The 23178-nt window shown below is 34.8% G+C and overlaps 5 protein-coding genes across 6 annotated transcripts; 4 read left to right on the top strand and 1 right to left on the bottom strand.

Moving 5' to 3' along the window:
• The first annotated feature begins 921 nt into the window (after positions 1 to 921).
• On the top strand, positions 922 to 5542 carry LOC110723051 (ubiquitin carboxyl-terminal hydrolase 22-like). Its single transcript, XM_021902328.1, has 3 exons — positions 922 to 2559; positions 3208 to 3326; positions 4084 to 5542. The coding sequence occupies exons 1-3, from the start codon at positions 1751 to 1753 to the stop codon at positions 4830 to 4832; spliced, it is 1677 nt and encodes a 558-aa protein (XP_021758020.1). The 5' UTR covers positions 922 to 1750; the 3' UTR covers positions 4833 to 5542.
• Positions 5543 to 7339: 1797 nt separating this feature from the next.
• Positions 7340 to 10800, top strand: LOC110723052 (inositol polyphosphate multikinase beta-like). 2 transcript variants are annotated; one of them, XM_021902330.1, is made up of 3 exons: positions 7340 to 7533; positions 9206 to 9472; positions 9714 to 10800. In XM_021902330.1, exon 3 carries the CDS (start codon positions 9739 to 9741, stop codon positions 10594 to 10596), a length of 858 nt encoding a protein of 285 aa, XP_021758022.1. In that variant the 5' UTR covers positions 7340 to 7533; positions 9206 to 9472; positions 9714 to 9738; the 3' UTR covers positions 10597 to 10800. The 2 variants fall into 2 exon arrangements, with proteins under 2 accessions (XP_021758022.1, XP_021758021.1); XM_021902329.1 differs by lacking the exon at positions 9206 to 9472 and having other exon boundaries at positions 7344 to 7533.
• A 727-nt stretch (positions 10801 to 11527) lies between these two features.
• LOC110722956 (U4/U6 small nuclear ribonucleoprotein Prp31 homolog) lies at positions 11528 to 12232 on the top strand. The gene has a single exon (XM_021902228.1). It carries the CDS (start codon positions 11528 to 11530, stop codon positions 12230 to 12232), a length of 705 nt encoding a protein of 234 aa, XP_021757920.1.
• Positions 12233 to 13165: 933 nt separating this feature from the next.
• Positions 13166 to 19045, top strand: LOC110723053 (probable folate-biopterin transporter 2). Its single transcript, XM_021902331.1, has 6 exons — positions 13166 to 13994; positions 14107 to 14668; positions 16185 to 16444; positions 16560 to 16655; positions 16737 to 16907; positions 17407 to 19045. The coding sequence occupies exons 2-6, from the start codon at positions 14293 to 14295 to the stop codon at positions 17998 to 18000; spliced, it is 1497 nt and encodes a 498-aa protein (XP_021758023.1). The 5' UTR covers positions 13166 to 13994; positions 14107 to 14292; the 3' UTR covers positions 18001 to 19045.
• Positions 19046 to 19158: 113 nt separating this feature from the next.
• LOC110723054 (enhancer of rudimentary homolog) lies at positions 19159 to 23106 on the bottom strand. Its single transcript, XM_021902332.1, has 4 exons — positions 22967 to 23106; positions 20881 to 20974; positions 19923 to 20043; positions 19159 to 19501 (listed from the first exon to the last, which is right to left on the bottom strand). The coding sequence occupies exons 1-4, from the start codon at positions 22967 to 22969 to the stop codon at positions 19411 to 19413; spliced, it is 309 nt and encodes a 102-aa protein (XP_021758024.1). The 5' UTR covers positions 22970 to 23106; the 3' UTR covers positions 19159 to 19410.
• Positions 23107 to 23178: the final 72 nt, after the last annotated feature.

Consider the following 23178-nt stretch of genomic DNA (forward strand, 5'->3'; position numbering starts at 1 on the left):
GACACGGTTCTTAAATTCCTAGTTGCCCATGCGATGGTGCAAGGCAAACAGAAAAACTAAGGAGCCTAGAAGGCAAATTGGCACCAAAATTTAGAGCATATACTCGAACGCTTTCATATGGACTTGTGAGAGTTTGGGACATGCTAGTCTGCTCTAGTTTTGTATGTAATTATGATGTTCCCATTGATGCTTTTGTAAATTTGTTGATGAAGTTTGTGATAATTAAAATAAAATGCAGTATTATAATGTGCATCCTACTCTTAAAAAGCAAATTGTAATGATTCAAAATAGGTAAACTTGTCAGAATATACCTTGTTTTTAAGTCAATTTGCAAATTTAATACCTTTAATTTTTTATTTTTTTTTTTCTGAAAACATAGTATCTTGAATCAAATTTTGTTTTAAAAATGACACCTTAAGTTTTCGGCATTTGACTTTCATCATTCTACCAATTTTGGTCACAATTGACCTTGTGAGAGCCGCCCAATGTTCAAATAGGAAATTTAAGTAAACTTACATATCATATTCATACGATAATCAAATGAACATTATGACCAATTGTAGACAAGAAGAAGTATGGTGTTAAGGTATGGGTAAGAGAAAGGGTTTCTATTAATGAAAAAGTCTATTACGCTATAAAACTACTTATTTTTATGTGAAAAAGTAGTAACTATTAATTGAGAGGTGGAGTTTTGAGAATAGAGTAAGGGTTTTACTCTTATATATTTTCTCTATTTTCTTTTAAACGCAACACATCTTTTTGACACGCAATTTGAGAAAGAGATTTAAGTAATGTAGACAAATATATTAATCAAAATTATTTATACACGTAGTACTTAACCTTGCTATAATCTTAGTATTGAAATTATTTTGATAAAGTAATTGTTTACCAAATCTAATCATCTCGTAAAAAGTGTTGCATTTAATAGAAAACGGAGAAAGTATGTTTAATCGCCTTCCCTTATGATTAAAGGTTATGCATTTATGTTACCTTTCAATACAAATGTAAACCAATGCAATGATAAATCAATAAAACTAGTCATACTAGCAAATAAATTTGTCAAATATAAAAAATCACAAAATACAAAATTATAGGCAAGTTTCATCAACATCAACATACTCAAAACATAATCATCTACGTTATTGAACATTCACATATTTTCCAATACTATATTTTAAGTCTCCTCCAACTAGTATCCTCTATGAAATCTTCAAAATGGATGCCAAATTGACAATAATCAAGGCAAAAAGCAACCACATACCCTCCAATAATAGTACAACCCCGAGAAATAAGGTAGAAAAATAAAAGTAGCAAAAATAAATAAATAAAAACCCAAAAATAAAAAAAAAATTGCAAAAATCCCAAATTGAAGTAGAAAGTGTGAGTGCCCTATTATGTGAGTAACTCACCGCCCCACCTAAAGTAGTCTTAGACCACCACCCGTCTTCTTCCTCCACCCCCTCTTCTCCTCCCCTTTGCCTTGGAAAAGTCTTTTTCTTTTCCTTTTTTTCTTCTTATTTTTATTATTATCTTTCATTTTTATCAATCAAGATTTGATCTTTCATCTTGTATTATCTTCAATCTTACAAATTTTAATTGTATTAATATCATTTGATAACCATATTAATTCAATCATTAATCTTTGTTTTTTTTTTTAAAAGGTTAGATCTCTGTTTCTATTTCTGCCCTTAATCTAACATCTAATTTCGCAATTTTTTCCTAAAAATAATTATTATTTTGTTGATTGTAGATGTATACAAAGAACCTATCTTTTTCAATCCCAAAACCATGTAAACATCTCTCAAATCTCAAGTTAAAACATGGGTTAAATTGTTATACCCACCTCAAAAATTACCTAAAAACAACCCTAAATGCTAAAAATCCAATCTTTTTTAGTCACAAAGATGATGCCCCCAGATGCAGTTTTTGTTCTGGGTCTAATAAGGGTAGATTTTACATTTGTTTAATTTGTTCAACAATTTCTTGTTTCTCAAATTCAGATTCACCAAATCATACCCATTTGCATTCTGACTCTAATAATGGCCATGAAATAGCTGTTGATCTTGACAGAGCAGAATTATATTGTTGTGTATGTTGTGATCAGGTGTATGATCCTGATTTTGACAGGGTTTTCATGTCTCAAAATTTCGAGGAAATTAAGAACACTCAATCAAAAATTAGTACTAGTACTAGTTCAATTAGTAGTAGTAATGGTTGTAATGGTAGTAGTTTAAGGAAAGTATCATTAGTTGAGTTGGATTTGATGAAATCAAAACAATTAGTTGTTTTGAGACGAGATCCGAGGTCAAAAATGGTGTTTCCTTTAGGATTAAGGGGTTTGAACAATTTGGGAAGTACTTGTTTTATGAATTCTGTGTTGCAAGCATTGCTTCATGCTCCTCCTTTGAGGAATTACTTCTTGAGTGACAGCCGCCATCGAAAATCTTGTAAGAAAAGGTCATCTGATCAGCTGTGTTTGCCTTGTGATATTGATGATCTTTTCACTGCTGTTTTCTCTGGTGAACGATCTCCTTATAGCCCTGCTCAATTTCTTCACAGGTATCCTCATTCATTCCAAGATTTGATGTTTATCTGCATTTTAATCATAATGTTTGAGTTTACTATATGCTAGTATATGTTATTACATGTTGTATACTTGAATAGTTTGTCATTTTGATTGAAATCTTGAGAAGTTGAAATGTGTGAGGATTTTGTGAATTGTGGGTGTTTTTGGATGAAGTATATGGATATCAATATATGGGAGATCATGTTGCATTGGATTGGGATGAGTGAAGGACAAAATCTTTGTGAGCAACTCGACTTGACTCATGGGATGGTTTCTTAGTCCGTGAAGACGCCGAGCTTATAGATTTGGAATTAAGCCTTTGATATTGTTGTTGTGGTGGATAGGAATATGGGGCAGCTTTTGCATAATTTTTTTAGTGATTGAGTTGAATCTTTGTTTCGAACTATGGTTTGGATTTTGGAATTAAGGCTTTGATATTGTCGTGGTGGTGATAGGAACATGGGGCAGCTTTGGGATGATTTATAGTAATTGGACTGTGTATCTTTGTTTAGAATTGTGGTTAAAATGGATAGTTTATTTTGACTGTTTGCTTGAATTGATGTGTGGTTTCTGCTGTTTCGGTTGAATTTGCATCTTTGGTGATTCCACCTGAGATAAAAACTTCTTTTTTGTCTTTACAGTTGGTGGTTGCACTCAGAAAATCATGCAACCTATGAGCAGCAGGATGCACATGAATTCTTTATATCAATTCTTGACCAAATACATGAGAAAGAATCCAAGAACTTGAAGCTGAATGGAGGTGGGTGTTAGTGTTAGATTTAGGTGTTTTGTCCGTCTTTGATTTGTAATTGTGGCACAACAATATCAAGAAAGCTTTAAGTTAAAGTGCAAGTTTAGAGCGATGAAATTTGTTCTGAAATGCAATCACTGTCCTTAACTGTATAATATGAGGCACAAAATTGTCTTCTGCTTCATGAGGGCCCAAAGAAATTTGAATGGAGCATATAATGGAATTTTTCTAAGCTGTTTATGTGATACTGTCTGTTCCCTAAAGGAAATTCATGTTTTCTCATTATATGGATGTTTGAAATAGTTTATTGGAATGTGTGTGTTGTTTCCCACACATTAGTATACTAATATCAGTTCAAATTGCTATAAATATAGGGAAAACAGGGAAAGATAGATTCTTTGTTTCATTGGAAATGACTAATGCTATGAATGTTAAATGTGCTTGAACTTTAGAATTCTACAGTAACTGAAAGAATAAATTACTTCCTATTTTCCATATAAATATAAGCTTTTCAGTTGGGTTTCAAAACCTCTAAGATCAAACTTTTAGCATCGTATAGGTCTTTTATAATGCTAGTTATACTTGTACTTTCACATTATTAGTCAAGCTTATTATTACAAATTGATGATAAGAGTTGCAGGACTTCGGAAAGATTGGTCAAATAAGTACTTTTGGAAGTTGAAATGTGTGAAGTAGTTAGTGCTAATGAACCAACTATTATATTTAATGATCCCTCTTCTAACACAATGAATATTCTTTGTCACAGATGTAAGGGACTGTGAGTGCATTGCACATAGGGTATTTTCCGGCCTTCTGCGTTCAGATTTGTCTTGCACTGTATGTGGGACCACTTCAACTACTTATGATCCTTTTATCGACATATCTCTTGACTTGGATAGCCAAACAACCCATGCAAGTAGCAGTGACAACATGACAACGCTATCAAGTTGCCTGGGTCATTTTACAAGGTCTGAGAAGCTGGGATCTGATCAGAAGCTTCTTTGCGGAAATTGTCAAGAAAGGCATGAATCATTGAAACAGTTGTCATTCAGACAGCTGCCCTTGGTTCTCTGCTTACATATTAAAAGGTTTGAGCATTCCCATGTCCGAAAAGTTTCCAAGAAGATTGACCAATACGTACAGTTTCCCTTCTCTTTGGATATGTCCCCATATATGTCATCGTCTATAGTCAGAAGTAGGCATGGGAATAGAATGTTTGCTCTTGAAGATGATGAAGCTGATGTAGTTACAGACTATGAGATTTTTGCTGTAGTAACACATTCGGGGATGCTTGAATCTGGGCACTATGTCACTTTTCTACGTTTGCATAACCAGTGGTATAAATGCGATGATGCATGGATATTAGAGGTTGATGAAGCGACTGTTAGAGCTTCTCAGTGCTATATGATATTCTATTTGCAGAAAATGCTGTATCACAAGACGAGTGATGACTTGATCTGCTCGCCCATTTCTCCTAGAAGAGATGCATTTCTTCCTATAGCAGGTTGTTGCTGATTGATGATGATTGTGTATTCTGCTGGATTTAAGAGGCTTTTAAAATGCCATATTGACCCTACAGAGGTCGCATACAAGCTGCCAATTAAAAGAAGTCATCTGCAAAGATTCGGAAATGACCTCATCTTTGCATGAACTGCCTGTCTGGTGCATGCTTGAGATATGCAGGACCCAAGTGAAATCTGGCTGATCTTTGATTTGAGAGGTTCCTGAATAACCTATTTGAAATGGAGCTCATGAGGTACACTGCAGAGTAAAATGTCGATGAAGCCATCGCTTCTAATTGTTACAGGCACCAGAAGCTTCAATGTGTTTCTTAGTTTTCATATGCTGCTAATAGAAAACTGCAGCAACAGAGTTGGAGGGTGTGATATCATGCTCATCGAAATATGAGATACCGAAAGGCTCCAACTTAAAACATTTGCAGAAAATCTTGGTAAGGAGATTCCAGGAAAAAAAAAAAAAACAAAATATTCTTGTATAGAATAAGCGGACAATTATGTTTAGCTTGATTTTTCTCATATTTTCTTCATTTTGTAATGACCTAGAATTTTTTTGGTGGTCAATGTTAACTTCTTCGAACCATAGAGATTTTTTTTTACTCTTTTCATTCATGTATTTCTTTGCTAATTGCAATTGTGAAATTATGAATTCGATAGGCATGTCGCCGTTAACTGTTATGAAATGGCTAATATCATGAAAATTCTGTACTGAGTGTTTCTTTTCAACTTACTTTGTTGAAGTTTATTTGCATAATCTGCTATACCAAGAATTAGATCATATGGTGTGATTTAACTTGGTTGTTTTGCTTATGCCATTCATTTTATATTACTGTATAAGACTTGGTCTGTTTGCCTTTTATGCAGAAAGTCTTTCTACTCTGTAGTAGTTGTACCTATGATAAAAGACTATGTATTCGGGCATTAAAAGACTAAAATTTGAATGGTTAAACTGAGACTTGGGATCAACTCATCATATTAGATTAATCCTAATTTGGGTTAGCTAAGATTTAGCATGATTTTAGGTTTGGAAAATTTAATATAAACAGACAACTCTTTAGGCGGTTCTCCCATATTGGACTAACCTTTAAATCTGCCCATATTAGACACAAGTTTAACATTTTTCTCCCAAAATAGACCAAACAGGTTACCTTACCTGTTATACCAGGTAAAATTCCACTTGTCATTAAATCATTGGTCAGTTTATTTATTTTTTTAATTTTTTAATTTTGATAATTTAAAAAAAAAAAAAAACCCAAAACCACCCTTTCCCACCACGGCTAGCCCCTTTCCCTACCAGTGGCCAACCAATTCCCTCGGCGTCGGCGACCTTCAAAGCCACCAGAATTATTGCCACCTACACCTTAACCTTCACAACCACCACTTCCACCCTCTACACCACCACCTATGTACGCCACCAGCAACAGCCACCACATAAACCACCATACCAACAACCAAAACCACCGAAATCCCCATACCTACCAACCAAACCACCAAACCAACCCACCCAAATTAAAACATCGAAACCACCATACCAAACCACCGTAAGCAGCACCTCAACACACTAAAAACCCACGCAACTCCGATCCCCTGCTCCTGCACCTAAACAAAGCAGCCCGCAGTCCGCACCAACCACCTAACACCACCGCCCAACTGTCCTACCTCTTACCTTCAATTATTACTTCATCAAAATCAGCCACCAAACGCTGCACTTCACCCTCACCGCCACAAATCCGGCTAACATATCAACCCGCATCACCTATCAGCCCGCATCAAACTTCAGCGATTTTGGGTGGTTTCAGCGATTTTGGGTGGGGGAAAGAGGAGGAAAAGGAGGGGGGTAGGGTCATCGGCGCTTGGGGTGGAATGGGAGCCAGACGCCAACAGGGGTATGGAGGGGGGAGTGGCTGGCAGTGGGTTGGGAAGGAGGGCTGCGGTGGTTTGAGTTATATTTTTGTTTTTTTTTTTTTTTGTTTTGTTTTGTTAATCTTTTAATTTAAAAAGATAATAAAATACTAATAAAATAAAAAAAATGATCGGTTGTTCAAGTCACAAGTCATCTTGGTTTAATATGGGAGAAAAATACAAACTTGTGTCTAATAGGGGCAGATTTAAAAGTTAGTCCAATATGGGAGAACCGCCCAAAGGTTTGTCTATTTATGTTAAATTTTCCTTTAGGTTTCATAACTTCTATCAATTGGTTTTCGGTATATTTATGATTGAGACTACACTTGGTAGAGAGGACCCGTATTCGATCGCCTGATTTTTGAATCCGGATTAGCCCAAAGGCTATACCAAAAAGGTTTCATAAGTGATTTTTTTACCAAAAATTAAGAGCTGAACTGAACTGAACTCAACTGATTAGAGCTGAACTGAACTGAAATGAAAATAAGTAAATATAAACAGGCCCTAAGTCAGAAGATACCCTTCATTTCGTACTTGTATATTAGTAATATTCTAATCACTATTAGCGTCATTAGCGCGAAAGTTGGTCCCTTTATTGTTGACGTCTCTTTCCGTATATTATAAGGTCCGTTTATTTATTAATAAATCCCCAGTTCTTCTCTCTCTCCTCTTTTGCTGCCCAGTTTATGCAAAAGATAAAGAGAGTGTGGAAATAAATAATCAAAAAAGGCTAACAATTGCAGCAATTTCTTCTCTCAGAAATTACAAGAAACGTTTCTAGTTTCTGGGATTTATCTGTTAGTTTCTATTCTACTCTCTTGCTACTTTTTTTTTTCTCACATTTTAATTCTAGCTTTTATGTGATTTTTTTGCTTTAATTTTGTATTTTTGCTGAATTTTTTATTTTTAATATGTTGATCATTTATTTATTTCTTTTTGGTTGTTTAAATTAATGGGTTCTGAATCATTTCTGGATTACATGCGCAAATTATTTAAATTGTTGCTTGGAATTATTATAAAGTTTAGATTGGCAGAAAAGGTAGAGAGCTTTTTGCTGTGCAAAATTGTAAAGTAATTTTTACTCTTGTTTATTAAAATGTGTGATAAAGATAAGAGATTAGATCCCAAGGATCAAGATTAATTAGTGTTTTATGCCCCTAACTAAGCACATAATCTATTGTAGGTTCCACTAATGGCAATCTAGAAAGTTCTAGATGTGTATAAAGCCCTTTCAAAACTTCATGTGATACCTTGAGAGTTGCCTAGTTGATTTAATGTCAATTGTACTTAAGGTTATAAGGACAAGAGGTGGGGTTATGTTGTACATATTCAAGATGTGGGATTTTGCTATTTCGTCGAGGTAGCTTAGTTGGTAAAGTCTTTAGAAAGCGGGGTCAAAAGCCGGGTTTGAAACTCTTTTCTAAAATGTCGCCTTTCTGGATCATGAATGGTCATAAGACAAATTCATTAAGCAGATTGTGTGTGGGAGGATGGAGTTATGGTCAATTGCCCAATATGTGAGCCAATGGATTAGGGATTACTCTTGTTTTGCACATTGGCCCAATGAGATGATATATATGGTCAAGGGATCTATTGGGTTGAAAAAGCTATTAGGATATACTAATAGGCGTAATAGCTATTGGGCAGGATATACTAATAATGTAACATCTCAGTGAAGGTAACATTTTGTTCTTCTGTTCCATCTTTCTCTAGTTTGTAATTTGAATGTAAAACTTGATTTTTTATTCCTGAATTACCAAATTTATGCATTGTATCGTGCCGTGTGTGAGCACTAATTTGGGGATAATATTCTGCACAAGGCTCTCCTGTATACTTGATTTTGGCACATTCTTGGTGGTTGAACACAGTTTTTTTTTGTTTTTGTGCTCAAGTGTTCTGTGTTTGAAGTACAGAAGACGGATTTTTTTCATTTTAGTTTTAAATTCATTTGCATGAGATGCTAATATTTCCTTTTAGTTATCCGCTTATTCTTCTTTATTTCTAACTGATTTGGCTTGTATGGATTTTTTTTTGGATTGCATACTAACCTACTAGGTAATTGGTTTTGTCAGAAACTAATTTTCAGAAACGTCCCTGGATTTGTATTTATCATGCACACAGGCTTCAATTTTTTTCCTTTTGAAATAGAAGTGTGGGAGAGGGGGTGGGGGGATGTGGTGGGGGTTAGTTTAAGAGTTTTTTTTTTTTTACCTTTGTCGATTCTTATATTAGGGTATACTGATAAGGCTGTAATTTGTTATCTTTGCTAAACATTATTAATTGTGGTTGGCTTTGCATTGATTCTTGTATTCTTGATGTATTGTTTAAGTAGGAAGTCACTTTAGCCTACCTAGAGAATTTATCCTTTGAGGATCACTTTTGGCAAGCCCCACCGAAATTGAGACTCTTGTTCTTGATGATGTTTTTAAGATGAATAAATCTCAGTAACGATGTTCTTGAATGTCAAAGATATAGGGACGAAGATGTTACATCACTGGGTTGTCTATGTGGTTCTTGCTGATTTTCCTGCTCAAGGGGGTATACTTTTATCCTAGATTCCAAGACGTGGACAAGCCTTCATTTGACTAAAGGGTTAAATGGAAGCTGCTGAGGTTGAGTGTATAAAATTATAATGAAAATACAGTTCCAAGCATTAGTTTGCTGTATTATGGTGCATACTTGACTTTTACACCTGTTCCTGAGGAGAGGCAGAGCAGTCGTGTTTTAGAGTGTAAGGTATTAGTTGAAGCCATAGAGAAATGAGTTGTCATGAATAACTTGCTTAAATTTTCAGATTGACTTGATGATTGCATTGCATAAAATTTCTTTTCTTTAATGTCGTAGAAACTAAGTTAAAACAGTTTAGGTTTTTCAAATTTAGTTTACCGACATATGATCAATTTGTGTTGACCAAAGAGTGTGGAAATGATGGATACTCTAAATCCCTAATCCTGTATTGGTTTCCTTTGTTCTGCAGGAATATTACTGAAGATTTGGTAGCTATGTCAAAAAGTGTGCCAGTGTTTAAGATCCCAGATCACCAGGTTGCCGGACACCAGGCTCTTAACGGACAGCTTGGCCCACTTGTAGACGAATCAGGCTTATTCTACAAGCCCCTTAAGGGTGATCGGGGCTTAAGAGAGGCTGATTTCTACAAGACATTTTTAGCTGATGTCAGAGTGCCTGACCACATCCGGAAATTCTTCCCCAAATCTTTTGGCACCCAGACTCTTGAGGCTTCTGATAAATCTGGGCCCCTTCCTCACCTTGTTATGGAAAACTTAATGTCAAAATATGCAAATCCCTCCATCATTGATTTTAAGATTGGTTCTCGAACTTGGTACCCTGAAGCCACGGATGAGTACATTGACAAATGTTTCAAAAAAGACAGAGAAACCTCTAGCCTTTATTTGGGTTTCAGGGTATCAGGGATGCAAATCTACGAGAATCAAGATTTAGGGTATTGGAAGCCTGATCGAAAGCTGACCATAACTTATACAGCTGACGATGTCAAGTTAATTTTGAAGAAGTTTGTCTCGTCAAACCAAGCATCAGATTTCAAAAAAGAACCGGACTGTAAATTTGCTTCGACTGTCTATGGTGGTTCTTCTGGCATTTTGGCACAGTTGCAGGAGCTAAAGTCATGGTTCGAGGAGCAAACAATTTACCACTTCTATTCGAGCTCAGTTTTGATTGTTTTTGACAAGGGATCACTGCTGGAAGGTAAAAAGGCGGTTCCTACAATCAAGCTTGTTGATTTTGCTCATGTTGTTGAAGGCAACGGCGTTCTTGATCATAACTTCTTAGGCGGGCTCTGCTCACTGATCAAATTCATCTCCGACACCAATAAAGATTGCTAGTAGAACGGAGCCTAGATTTTCACCACCCTCTATTGAATCCCTGACTTGAATCTTTTGGCAATTGTTTTGATGCTCAAACACACACTCTTTACTTGCTGCTTTTTTACAGTTAGTTTTTTAGGCATGATTTGAGACGTTTTTATCTCAAGCTCCGAGTATGAGAAATAATAAAATTATACTTTTTATTACAGCTCACTTTTTATATTCGTATTTTATTCCTTTTACCATAAATGATGTAATGATTGATGAGGTATTTTCCAAAAAATTTAAATATCTATATTTCCATATAACTACAAATTGGGATAATATCTACAAATAAGTTTATTTAAATACTAGTTTTGTGCCCCGTGCGATGCCCGGGTTGTTTATGGAATTTTAAGATAGAATTATATTATAATTCAATTTAATTGATTGAAAATATAATTCTAAATTAACTTTTTTTTTTTTCTACAAAGTCTATTTATATTTAGACAACGTGGTACGACACTTGGCGAAAAGTTAAAATGCTATACGATGTTGTCTTGTGGCCTAATTATAAGTTTATTATTTGGTATTTTATCGAAAATAAAACTCTAAACTAACCATCTTATTCTAAAATTCTATCCTAATTTGATTGAAAAAAGAAATTTTAACTAATTTTTTTATCTTATGAATCTATTTAAATCTATCTAAGGTGGCGCGACACTTGACGAAAAGTTAGAATGCCAAGTGTGCACACTGTATTCTTGATGTAAATATTCTTAGTGATTTTATGGTAATTTGACAGTGTATAGGATTAGGAAAATTTAGAGTTCTATAGGCTATATATACTTGTCAAGATCATCAATACTGTACAATTTAAGATTTGCCTCATAAATATTTTACATACAAATACTCAATACAATCGATCATACCTCATAAATATTTTACATATACTCAATACAATCATATCATGGATGTGTCCGATCTGAGTGACAATTTAGAAAAGTTACAAAATATTGAAGACAAAATTGTTAAGGAATACAATTTTATTAGGGAATGTTACCGCTTCAAGTTCCCTGAACTTGAAAATCTAATTCATCACCCGGTTGAATATGTTCGTCTTGTCAAGATGATCGGCAATGAAACTGATATGGATCGAGTGTCACATCTCAACGACGTCCTGTCTTCTGCCATGATCATGGTTGTTTCAGTGACAGCTTCAACCACCTGTGGAACGCCGCTTCCAGAGGATATTTTAAAGAGGACTCTTGAGGCTTGTGATCGTGTTATTGAGCTTGATTCAATAAGAATAAAATACCTCAAGTTTGTTGAGAGTCGGATGTTAGATATTGCACCTAATGTTTCCGCTCTGGTTGGGAGTGCCACTGTGGCTAAACTCATTGCTGATGCTGGTGGTCTAGTCGAGTTAGCTAATCTGCCAGCTTGTAATGTTAAACTTGTTGGGGCTCAAAAGAAAAATTTAGCAGGTTTTTCAAGTGATCAGCTTCGTATTGGTTATATTGAACAAACAGAAGTGTTTCACAGTACACTAGGTGATGGGTTGGGAGTAGGGTATGGTATGTTTGGTCAAGATGGATGTGGGAAGTTACGCGTTTCTGCTACTCCAACCAGGCTTAAACTTTCCAAGACGTACAAAAGCAAGTTAGCATCCTAAGCTAGCTTCTATGTTTCGAGGCATTCAACTTCAAAATCAACTCTGCAGTGGGATGCAGAGTATATACGGAGTACTACTTCATGAAAATAGCCCTATGTATGTATTAATATTGATTTCTGGTTTCTCAAATATCAATTTAATGGCATAGTTAATTACATTTGCATTGTGTTTTACAATTAGTATTGCTTGTATGAAAACCATGATTTCTTATACAAATTAAAATTATCTTAACTATATATTTTTAAAAGAGAATTCAACACTTGAGTTGCAAGCCATAGTTGCTGTTGATCCTTGTAAATTCTTGATTCGCTACCTAGCATATTACTTACTACCTAGAACAAACTAACCACGCTTTCATTAATATTTGTTGGCTAATTATGAATTGACTCTCAAGGACTGTGATGTCTCTCAAGGAGTGCTAATGTCTCTCCAGCTTCGAGTGGAAATACTTGACAAGGATTTGAAGGTTGTCAACACTAAGTTGAAGGCTGTTAAAACTATTATTGGCTGATCTGACCTCCTTTAGTCTTTTACTAGTAGTTACAGAATGTTGTTTTGCCCTAGTGGATTGTTGTTCATATCTATCTAATCAATTATGCCTATTATGGGGTATTGGAAATAACTTAATGGTAAGTTGGTAACTATGTACCCCGTAATTCCTTAGTGTTATGTACCTATTGTGTTATATTTTACTCGTTTATGTGACCTTAATAATGTTACAGTTTACTCGTTTATGTGACCTTAATACTAGTATGATGCATGCTCCTTGCTTGAATGATGTAGATTTGTGGACTCTGGGACTTACTTGGACAATATGTTCTTTGGGTGCAAAAGTTGTATGTCATGTAAGTTCATTAAAAGGATAACTTCTGACCAACTTGAGTTCTTGATGTAGATTAGATTGAAACTCGTTAAGTTCTCCAGTGAAATAGGTGAATGTTACTTAATCTTACGCTATGATGAAAATGGAACTTAGGGGGGTGTTTGGTTTGTGCAAAGGAAAGGAATCAAGATAGGGATTAAAGGAGAAAGGAGAGAAAATAAATTAAGAAAGATCAAATTTTGAACACTAGTATTAACACACTAGATTAGCCATTAACACACAAAGTTGAATATTACTAGTAATAAATTATACATTGAGATGATTCTAATAAACACTTTTTTTTTTTTTTTTTTTTTTTTGGAATGAATCAATAACATTAATCAATACTACTTCGTATGTGATCTTAGACTTGCAGGGAATATAAATGATAAAAATAAATTAAGAAAGATTAGATTCCGGACTCTAGTATTAACATATATACAAGATTTTTTTTTTTTTTTTTTTTTTGAAGCAACATATATACAAGATTAGCTATTAAGAAGGTAATAACACACAAAGTTGATTTATATTCAAAGATTGCACGTAATAAAACAAAGTGGGCCTAAATTAGTCAACTCACAAAACCTTGAAATCAAGCGACTCTTCAACCACTACTATCAAGTTATTATTGTTTTTTGTCTGCTCTAAATTTCGTTAATTGCTGTTAATTTGTTTGATTATGAAATGATCCTAAACCAAAAACTTTATAAAATTATATACTGCATTTTGCAATACCCATGATTTTATAAAAAATAAAAAAAATACCCATGTGAGGATATTCACCTGCATCGAAGTTGAAGTCAAATTAATTCAAGTTAAATAAAGGAATTATGCATTTGCTCAGATCCCAAATTTCAAATTTTTTGTTGGTATAAATAAATTGATGCAAATTATTCACTGGTCAGTTGCTCAGTTCATCTTTTTGAATTTATTGAGTTCAGATTTATTTGAGCTTTTTTTTTATTTTATTTTTAATTATTTGGCTAATAATGCTCAATTTTTTAATTCCCAGATGAAAAAGCACTGATTTTTGAGCTAGCTGGTGAATTTTCTGAGCTGAAGTAAGGAAGAAATTATCACCCAGATTGTGATTTGTGAGATGTTTGTTTGACTTTTTTTATCTTTAGTTTCAGAAAATTTCACTGTTAGTTAGTTGGTGATTAACTAGTGTTGACATTTGAGATTTTGTTAGTAAATCATGGTTGAAGAAGAAAACCCAGAAACTATGTTGAAAGAAATGGAGGAAGAAGATGATAAAAATGTGCCCAAATTTGGGTTTTGGGATTATATATGGGGACCATTGAATTGGCTCAAAATGCTTGCAAAAGAGATGCATTGGAGTTTTGTGTTTGGGGTGGTGATTGTGTATGGATTTAGTCAGGGTTTGGGTGGAGCCCTAAATCGTGTCGGTACCGAGTATTACATGAAGGATGTGCAGAAATTGCAGCCTTCAGAGGCACAGATTTATCAGGGGTTTACTGCAATTCCTTGGATGGTTAAACCCATTTGGGGTCTAATGACAGATGTGGTTCCTGTTCTAGGATATCATAGAAGGCCTTACTTCATATTTGCAGGTAAATTCTGATCAAATTTAAGCATGGTTATTTGGCTTGATATGTTGTGTATATGAATATGGTTAATATTTCTGCTTTGATTGTGAATTTTTGATAGTCAAATTGACTACTAAATATCGGTTTTTGAACTATGTGATGAAGTTTCAGTGTTGTTTGCTGTTTCTTCTGGAGATGCTGTGTGCATATAGCTAAGTTTTATTTTAGAAAGTATATTTGACAGGGTAGTAGATTATGAAGACAGTGATGAAGTAATGAATTAATGATGATTCCTCTTAAGGACAAAACAACCTTTTAGAAGCTGTTAGAATATTCCCTGATTCCTTAATTTCGTTAGCTTAGTATGACATTCCACTTCTTGTACCCCACTTGCAGTGCCGCGCTTGTGTGAGAGGTCCCAGTTAAGAAATAGCCTATGTTCTAAGGATGATTGAAGATAGTATTAGTGAAATATTATACGTAGTACAAAGGAAAGTGGATAACTAAGTGGAGTTTTTTTTATTTATATAAAGTAAAATGGACAACAAAGTGGAATCTCCAACATAAAGCTGAAGAAATAAATTGAAGTGGAACTGTGATAGTTGTCATGTAGTAGACTTTTTATTCTTTGAGGGTGTTAATTTTTAAGGATATCATTCATTAAGAGATGCTAAACACTATGTTAAAAGTGCATCCCGGTGATACATTTTATAGAGACTCAAAGCTTCTTGAAGTCTTATTGAGCTTTTTGATCTGTTCAGAGATTACTATTCCACTTCTAGCTGGCTTCAGTTGCTGTGACGCAGAGGGTTTACCTCTTTGATTTCCTTCAGAGTCACAGGACTGATCATTTACCATGAATTTATTGGATTGGTTAGGGAGAATCCTGGGATTCTGTAATCCATATGCATATTAGATGTATATTGCCTACCAAAATTTACCTTTCTTCTCTTGTTTCCAAGTACCCAGATACCAGTATAGATGCTAAATTCCCTTGGGTGTGTTGAGGGGAGAATTTGGATGTATGTATTAGGTAACTATTGCAAAAAGGCTTTTGTAGCCTTATGGCCCTTAGCTTACAACTTTTAAGGGTCTTTCCTGTATAGCATTGAGCGTTCTGTGAGCGGGTGAGACATATGGTAATCTGTTGTAATCAGAAGTTGAAAATTGTTCTTTAGAGAGTTTCAGCCTTTTCAAATTCAAGGGTTGGGGAGAAAAGGGGCATCTACCCCTTTCATCAAATCCAAGAAAAACTAATAGAACCACCTTTGTTTCCTTTGTCTCTTCTGGAATTTTGGATTATCTATCAAACATGATTTTATGGCTGCAAAAATCTCAGGGATTGATTAAACTATTTCTCCAACTTTTTATTGTTCATGATTTCAAGTCCGTAAATTACAGTTGTCCTGCACCTATCCTTAAATATCTTACAACGTAACTACGTAACGCCCTTTTTCACCCAAATTTCAACATGCAAGTGTACGTGTGTGATCACATGTTCCACTGCATGTTTTAACTGATTTTTCTGTGTTGGCTTCAGGTATCCTTGGTATTGTGCCCATGTTGTACTTATCTTTGCACCAGCAGATGCATATCTTCTTCGCAGTGCTTTCTTTAACAATAGGGAGTACTGGGGCAGCTATAGCAGATGTGACTGTTGATGCATGTGTAGCACAGAACTCCAATAAGCATCAGCATCTTGCTCCTGACATGCAAAGCTTATGTTCCTTGAGCTCTTCCATTGGATCACTCCTGGGATTCTTTCTCAGTGGTCTCTTGGTTCACCTCATTGGCCCACAGGTGGAATTCCTTACTTCATGATATACTTTCTTTGCATACATAGAATAAAAAAAACAAAGCACTTTCATGTTTGATACATGAGTTCATGTGAGATTTTCCCTATTTTGAACGAAAGGGGGTCTTTGGATTGCTGGCGATCCCAGCAGCACTTATATGTCTAGTGGGAATCACACTTCAAGAGCCTCAAACGGTGAACTTCTCTTACAAACAGGTAGCTCACTTTTCTGTCTTTGTCCAATAGGCTTTTGTATCATATTAGTGCAAACGCTGTAGTAATCTCTTTTTGAATCAGGTTGGCCAGAAGTTCCTTGTTGCAACCAAAGCTATGACAGACACACTGAAATTGCCAGATGTATGGCGGCCATGTCTATATCTGTACCTCAGCAATGCTACGAGTCTCAATATCTATGATGGAATGTTTTATTGGTATACTGATTCAGATGCAGGCCCTAATTTTTCTCAGGTATGATTGGAACATTTAACGGTTGATTATGAATATGGCTACATGGTAATCACTTGTGCTTTTGGTCATACACAATAAATATTCATGAATGGGTACGGTTTAAAGGGTAACTTGATGAAAATTAATTTTAAACCCAGGTCTAGTTCAACCTCTGTAGACTTTACAAATTAGAAAAAGAGATATCCTTTGATTTTTATATAAAATGCCCACTCTAAGCATTGCTGTTAAGAATCTTAGGCATCATTCGAGTGAGTAATGGATGTGGCTGTTCTCTTATTCTTACAGAATACCCCTTGCGATTTTGATTACTTTTTCTTATTTACCTTAGTTTTAGGCCTTTTAGCCTTCATTCTTGTCACCTGAATTCCCCTTATATGAATCTATTGGAATGTAATTAAGTTGTAAACTGAAGTCGGTAGACATTATGTAAATATTCTGGATACGTTGGTGAGAACAGAGGCTTAGTATTATATTTCTTTCCTTCTCCCAAATTTTGCAGGAATTTGTTGGCTATATTCTCTCCATTGGTGCAGCTGGTGCCATACTGGGATCACTATTATACCAGTACGCCTTGAAAGATCACCAATTTCGGGATCTATGTTTCTGGAGTCAGCTTTTATTAGGTCTATCAGGGATGCTTGATTTGATGTTGGTTTTACGATTGAACTTGAAACTTGGCATACCAGATCATATCTTTGCAGTGCTCGATGAATGCGCATTCCAGTTTCTTGGGAGACTCAAATGGATGCCGCTTCTTGTTCTCAGTTCAAAGCTTTGTCCTTCAGGAATAGAAGGCACCTTCTTTGCTCTAATCATGTCAATTGGTAACATTGGTACATTCTCTTCGTCATGGTTCGGAGGTATCTTACTTCATTTTCTGAATATCACAAGAACAGGTTTTGACAATCTTTGGGTTGCCATTTTGATCCGTAGCATAGCTAGAATCTCTCCACTCTTGGTCATATTTTTAGTACCGAGGACTGATCCTACCTCTTCTATTCTTCCATCTAAAGCCTCAAGTACAGAATCTGCAGAAACTCCGGATAGCAAAATTGAGCTAGTATCTCTCATGACCAGCGTTGATAGAAGCTGACATTTTGCAGTCCATTATGTTGGAGATTTAGGGGATAATTTGTCTAGATAGATACGTGTATTGGTTTTAGGGAACTTAGCTTCAGAGCAGCAGGACTCTATTTCATCTTCGGTGCCATTGCTGGAGTGAAATAGGTTCTAGTATTCCTTCTCTAGCAATACTAGTTACCTGCATTTTGATTCTTTTATACCTAAGAAATCATTCTACAAATTCTTTCACAATGAAAGATATCTATTGTAATTGAAGTTTCGGAAAGAGTTACATATTGATTGCAAACAGATTTTTGTAACAGGAGTAAAGATTAGTGAAAAAAAATGATATACAAGCGAGTATTTTCACAAATCAGTTCACGACCTCACTTCAACGCTAGTGTGTAGATTTTTGAGGATGATTATGAGATTTCTTGGACTTCTTGAGACATCTAATGAACTGTATTCTTCTGTGCTTTAGGTGGAGCAATAACTGTTTTGGTGTATGGGAAGAAACTGGAGTAAATACATATTGATATCCTATATCAACCAACAGCGTTGATATAAGGGCATTTCTGACTTATCACTCATTAAAGTGAGGACAAAACTGGAAACAATTCTACAATGGTTTTCTAATTTATTAATCAATACACTACAGGAAATTGTTATTGCCCAACTCTAACTCAGCAAATACTTGACACGTTTGATATTTATTAAGGACTTTCTGTAAGAGCTGTGACGATGATACAGAGCAAGAGTGAGCACGAGTGGAGGTGATGGCGTTAATCTCTCTCCTCATCCATCTGGTATCTCAACAAAAAGTGGAGGTGATGGCGTTAATCTCTCCGTCAACAATGTCCCGTTACAAGATTTAATTACGGGGTCCACATCATCATCCCAACACTGAGCATGTGGAATTCAGCAAAAAGTTCCCAACATATTGTATATAGGCTCTCGGTCTTTGCCACTCGGCCAAGATCTCATCGTTGTGAAGAGTGTAAGTTGTATGTGATTATGAAATTATCTTGTTGAGGTATGAACAGCAAGACCAGAAATTGAATTAAATTGTTATCTAATCAATGTAAAACTAGTGTAGTATACGCTGTATATCTTATCATAATCACGAGTCTCACGACATATAGGAGAATTTTAGATTTTCATTATATTTTTGGGTCATTCAATCACAGGCTAATACCAAAAATGGCATAAAAAAACAGTCGGCCAGGTGGATTTATAAAAACTGCTAGATCTTATGCAATCATAACTGTAATTCCATATCTAATTCAACATCCTAAGGTTAATAAGTACATTTCACATTACATACTTTGATTACTTTCTGAACTTTGTATAAACACTGTTCTTACAGATAAATTGGCTTCTACTGCAAATATAATCTGCAGTGATTCAGTCACCAGAAATCAATTGCAGTTCATTCCGTGACTCATCGTGCCAATTTTTTGAGTCGTTGGAGTGTCTTCTGCTTGATCCACTGCCTATCATACGGCAAGTAACCTTGTATGGAATGCTCATAACTACAGAAACAAAGACAGCAATAATCAGACCAATCAAGCAACCAGGAGAGAATTAAAATCATGAACAGAACAGAAGTAATCCAGGAAAACTACAAAGACTTAACATAAAATTATGCTACAAATTTTGCAAAATCAGATAAACAAATGAACAACAAAATTACTCATGTTTGAAATGAGTATCAAAAATCTTAATGATTTCAGAGCTTAGATAAGTGGTTCCTCTACTTTTCCATGTCTAAAGGAAATAAGGAGCAAGATAAATTCCAGCTATATCCCTATATGATAGGCCAGGCAAAAAACTTCAACCATATAGGACATGAAAATCAAAGAAGATGAAAATCATAATAATTAGCTAACGCTAATCGACAATTTCAGTTGATAATATACAATCAAATTAATAGAATTAGGAGGAGGGACCTACACCAATGCACTCAAATCAGCAAGCCCATCGATGAAATTGTATAAATCACCAATGTCATAACTGATGTTTCTGAGGGCTGGATTTATCTCCTTCAGCTTCCTTTCATACAATGCACAGATACCTGTACGTAAAGCATGCAAGACTGCATAAGCAAATATGATAAATAAATAAAGAAAAAAAACAAGTAAAATCAGGGCTACAGACTAATCACTCAACAGGTATATTAAGATACTACAGTCATTCATCCCACAAAAGATAACTAAGGTCAAGAGGAGCTATTGGAGTTGGATACACTGTTGTACTTTTATGGCTAGGCCCATTGCTTGCGCAGATGCTCCAAACATTTGCTTACCACATGATGTCAGTGGCATGTTGAACTCTTCCTAGAAGGTGGCTGCCACTATTACGCCTGATGTTCCAAATTCCCTGTCAGACTCTTGGTTTCACAATTTGTTATAAATCTTTATGGCTTGCTGGCCCTAGATTACACACCATTCATACATATTTTGCAATAATTTATTGTCTAAGAAAAGTTAATAATATTTCATTTAATAATCCTAAGGTAAAAATACTATAGATTGCAGGTGTTGAGAAAAAAAAGTATTATATACTTGTAATCAGTGCTATAGTGTATCAGCAAACAATTACTAACAAATAACCGAAAATAACATATTCATTTACAACTTAATTTTAAATTTTATTAAGGTGGCTTGTCCGGCAAAGACTCTACAAGTCTACGTTTAAATAGATTATGATAAGGTTGACCTCTGCTGCTTACGTTGATATGGATCAGCACAGAGTTGTAGATCTTTCAGGCATGATTCTTTACCATAAGTTTTATCCTCATGAAATTATTAAAGCTTCTTCCACCAATAATCAAACAGCTCATACAAAAAAGATCCAAACTTCTATACTAAACTCTGTAATTTTGTAATAGCAACAAAATTTGAAAACCTACCATCCATTGCTTGACTTATTGACTCATAATCCATAAATGTTCGAGTTGATCTGTTCTGTGATGTCTGCATTAGGATAATTGTATGCCTATTGTCCTGCAGAAATGAAAATAGGCTCCAGTAAGCATCCCAAAGGGTCAGGAAACGACAAGGCTCAAAAGTAGGGAGCTAAAGAATCAATATCAACTATATATTCAATTTAAATCAGCAAATGTATGATGAACTGGCTCCATATATTAGAAATCAATGAATCCATATCACATTGCAAACCACTTGCAGAAGATGCCTACATATATTACTTTCAGTATGCTCAAGCATATTAAAAGTTCAACAAAAAAAATAAATTAAAGAATCATCTAGGTTCATGACAACCATGGTTATGTGCTGGAGCACCAGAAGTCGATCATGTAGAGTCAGTCACTTGTTTCTAGATAATCTAGCAAGTAGGATTAACATTTCCAGCTAAGGGGCAGCTAAAACAGGTTTTTGAATATATAAGTAAAGCATGGGTTACAATATACATATGAGTCAAAAAAACAAGACTGATTGAATAATTGCACTACAAAATTAAATTTGAACAAGGCATTGCCTAGGTTTTGCAAACAACTTTGGATCACTCAAACCATTCGAAAAGAAAGCTGAAAAGTAAATTTATCACTCAAATGATTGAGGACTTGGAATTCCAATAGAAGTACCAGTCATAAGTATATAGTTCTTGTAAGGACCTAGAAACACTAAAAAACACAAAACCAAGATCATAATGTATTCCAGACATTTATTGATTCTCTTTTCTTGGTGGATTAAAAAAGCATAAGCACATGTCTTACACAGCGAGCAATTTCATCGACTAAAAGAGTTTGTTGTAATACATAAGTAAAAGGTCAGCTCATGCTTAAGAGCACAAAAGCAACAAATAGCTGGACTAAACACAAGTTCATACATTGCATCCTAGATTTTTTTTAAAAGATTGCATCTAAGATGAATAGGACTATGGCAAGAAAGCATCATTGACGCGTGTAAACAATAAAATATTACACAAGTATAGCCAACCAATATTTAGCTTTAATAGAAATCAATTAGAAGCAAACACTCACTTCAAAATCTATTTTCCAGCTCATCAAAGGAAAAACTAGGAAACGGAAATTTCAGTAAAAAATTCTCCATTTGGATTCAAAGCAGTTACTTTTTATACTAGAAACCTGTCAATCAAATAAAGTTCTTAGACAAGTGTTACCCTTTCCAACGAGCTTTATCAGATTTTTTTTTCGTTAAATAAAAACACTTACATTTACACTCCAAGTAACAACAATTCTACTAAGTGGAGCTAAACTCTATACCAACGCCTCAATTATTAAAGCAATAAAAGAACGTAAACCATTATTCTTTTCTATTCTTTGATTGCAAAGAATCACTTGACTACCGTATCAACTAAGTTTTACAGAACAACTCAAATGACTTAAATCAACTAAAAGGAATGGTAGAGATAATCCAAATTTAACCTCACACACACACACACTGACACACCCAACTGAATTTTCGCCACCAACTTCATATAGCAGCACATCAATCATTACATATATAAATAGAAACTAAAATTAACTTCGCTCAAACAACACTAGAAGAAATCAAACTACAGAAGTCCAAAGTATTGCTCAATTTTCGCCACCAACTCAATTTTACCGCCTACATCACAAATAAGCATATTATCAATTACATACACAGCAGCTTAACCACATTACAATGAAAGCAGCCAAAGTAAAGTAGTCCAAGACTGATTATATGTGCAAACCCTAATTCCCAAATTAATTGCAAAAATCAACCAATTTCTGAAATTCTTTATTGTTACTTCAACTACATGAAATTCCACTTCATCAGCAAAATATTTTACTAAAAAATGATCAAAAAACAATCCCCAAAACTTCAAATTCGTATAATCCTATCAAATTTTGAAGCAAGAACAACACAGCAGAAGTTACACTAAACCTCAAATTCATGGTAAAACCCTAGATATAAAATCATTTGTAGCAAAAATTAAATTGATAAGAAGTGAAGTATGATACAAGAGAGAGAAAGAGAGAGAGAGAGTACCATGTTGAAGAACGAGGGAGGGTCGAAGAAGTTGCAGAGATTGAAGGAGAGAGGAAAATTGGCAGTGTGCCCACGGTCTACGCCGACTCCTATCAAATCAAAATTCCTCAAATAAGATGACAAGTTGATAAAAACAAATACGTAGTATTAAGTTCTAAAAAAAACAATTTTTTTTATTTATTTATTTTTTTTTTACAAGAAATTTCTCTAAT

This window comes from Chenopodium quinoa, unplaced genomic scaffold (assembly GCF_001683475.1).
Source record: "Chenopodium quinoa cultivar QQ74 unplaced genomic scaffold, ASM168347v1, whole genome shotgun sequence".
Taxonomy (NCBI): Eukaryota; Viridiplantae; Streptophyta; class Magnoliopsida; order Caryophyllales; family Amaranthaceae; genus Chenopodium; species Chenopodium quinoa.

Coding starts and splice junctions, on each gene's coding strand:
- LOC110723051 (XM_021902328.1), top strand. CDS start 1,751: ATGTATACAAAGAACCTATCTTTTTCAATCCCAAAACCATGTAAACAT. Junction 2,560..3,207: donor CCTGCTCAATTTCTTCACAG/GTATCCTCATTC, acceptor TTGTCTTTACAG/TTGGTGGTTGCACTCAGAAA. Junction 3,327..4,083: donor GAACTTGAAGCTGAATGGAG/GTGGGTGTTAGT, acceptor TCTTTGTCACAG/ATGTAAGGGACTGTGAGTGC.
- LOC110723052 (XM_021902330.1), top strand. CDS start 9,739: ATGTCAAAAAGTGTGCCAGTGTTTAAGATCCCAGATCACCAGGTTGCC.
- LOC110722956 (XM_021902228.1), top strand. CDS start 11,528: ATGGATGTGTCCGATCTGAGTGACAATTTAGAAAAGTTACAAAATATT.
- LOC110723053 (XM_021902331.1), top strand. CDS start 14,293: ATGGTTGAAGAAGAAAACCCAGAAACTATGTTGAAAGAAATGGAGGAA. Junction 16,445..16,559: donor TTCACCTCATTGGCCCACAG/GTGGAATTCCTT, acceptor TTTGAACGAAAG/GGGGTCTTTGGATTGCTGGC. Junction 16,908..17,406: donor CAGGCCCTAATTTTTCTCAG/GTATGATTGGAA, acceptor CAAATTTTGCAG/GAATTTGTTGGCTATATTCT.
- LOC110723054 (XM_021902332.1), bottom strand. Junction 20,044..20,880: donor AATAAGTCAAGCAATGGATG/GTAGGTTTTCAA, acceptor CTTTACGTACAG/GTATCTGTGCATTGTATGAA. Junction 19,502..19,922: donor GCTGATTTGAGTGCATTGGT/GTAGGTCCCTCC, acceptor TTGTTTCTGTAG/TTATGAGCATTCCATACAAG.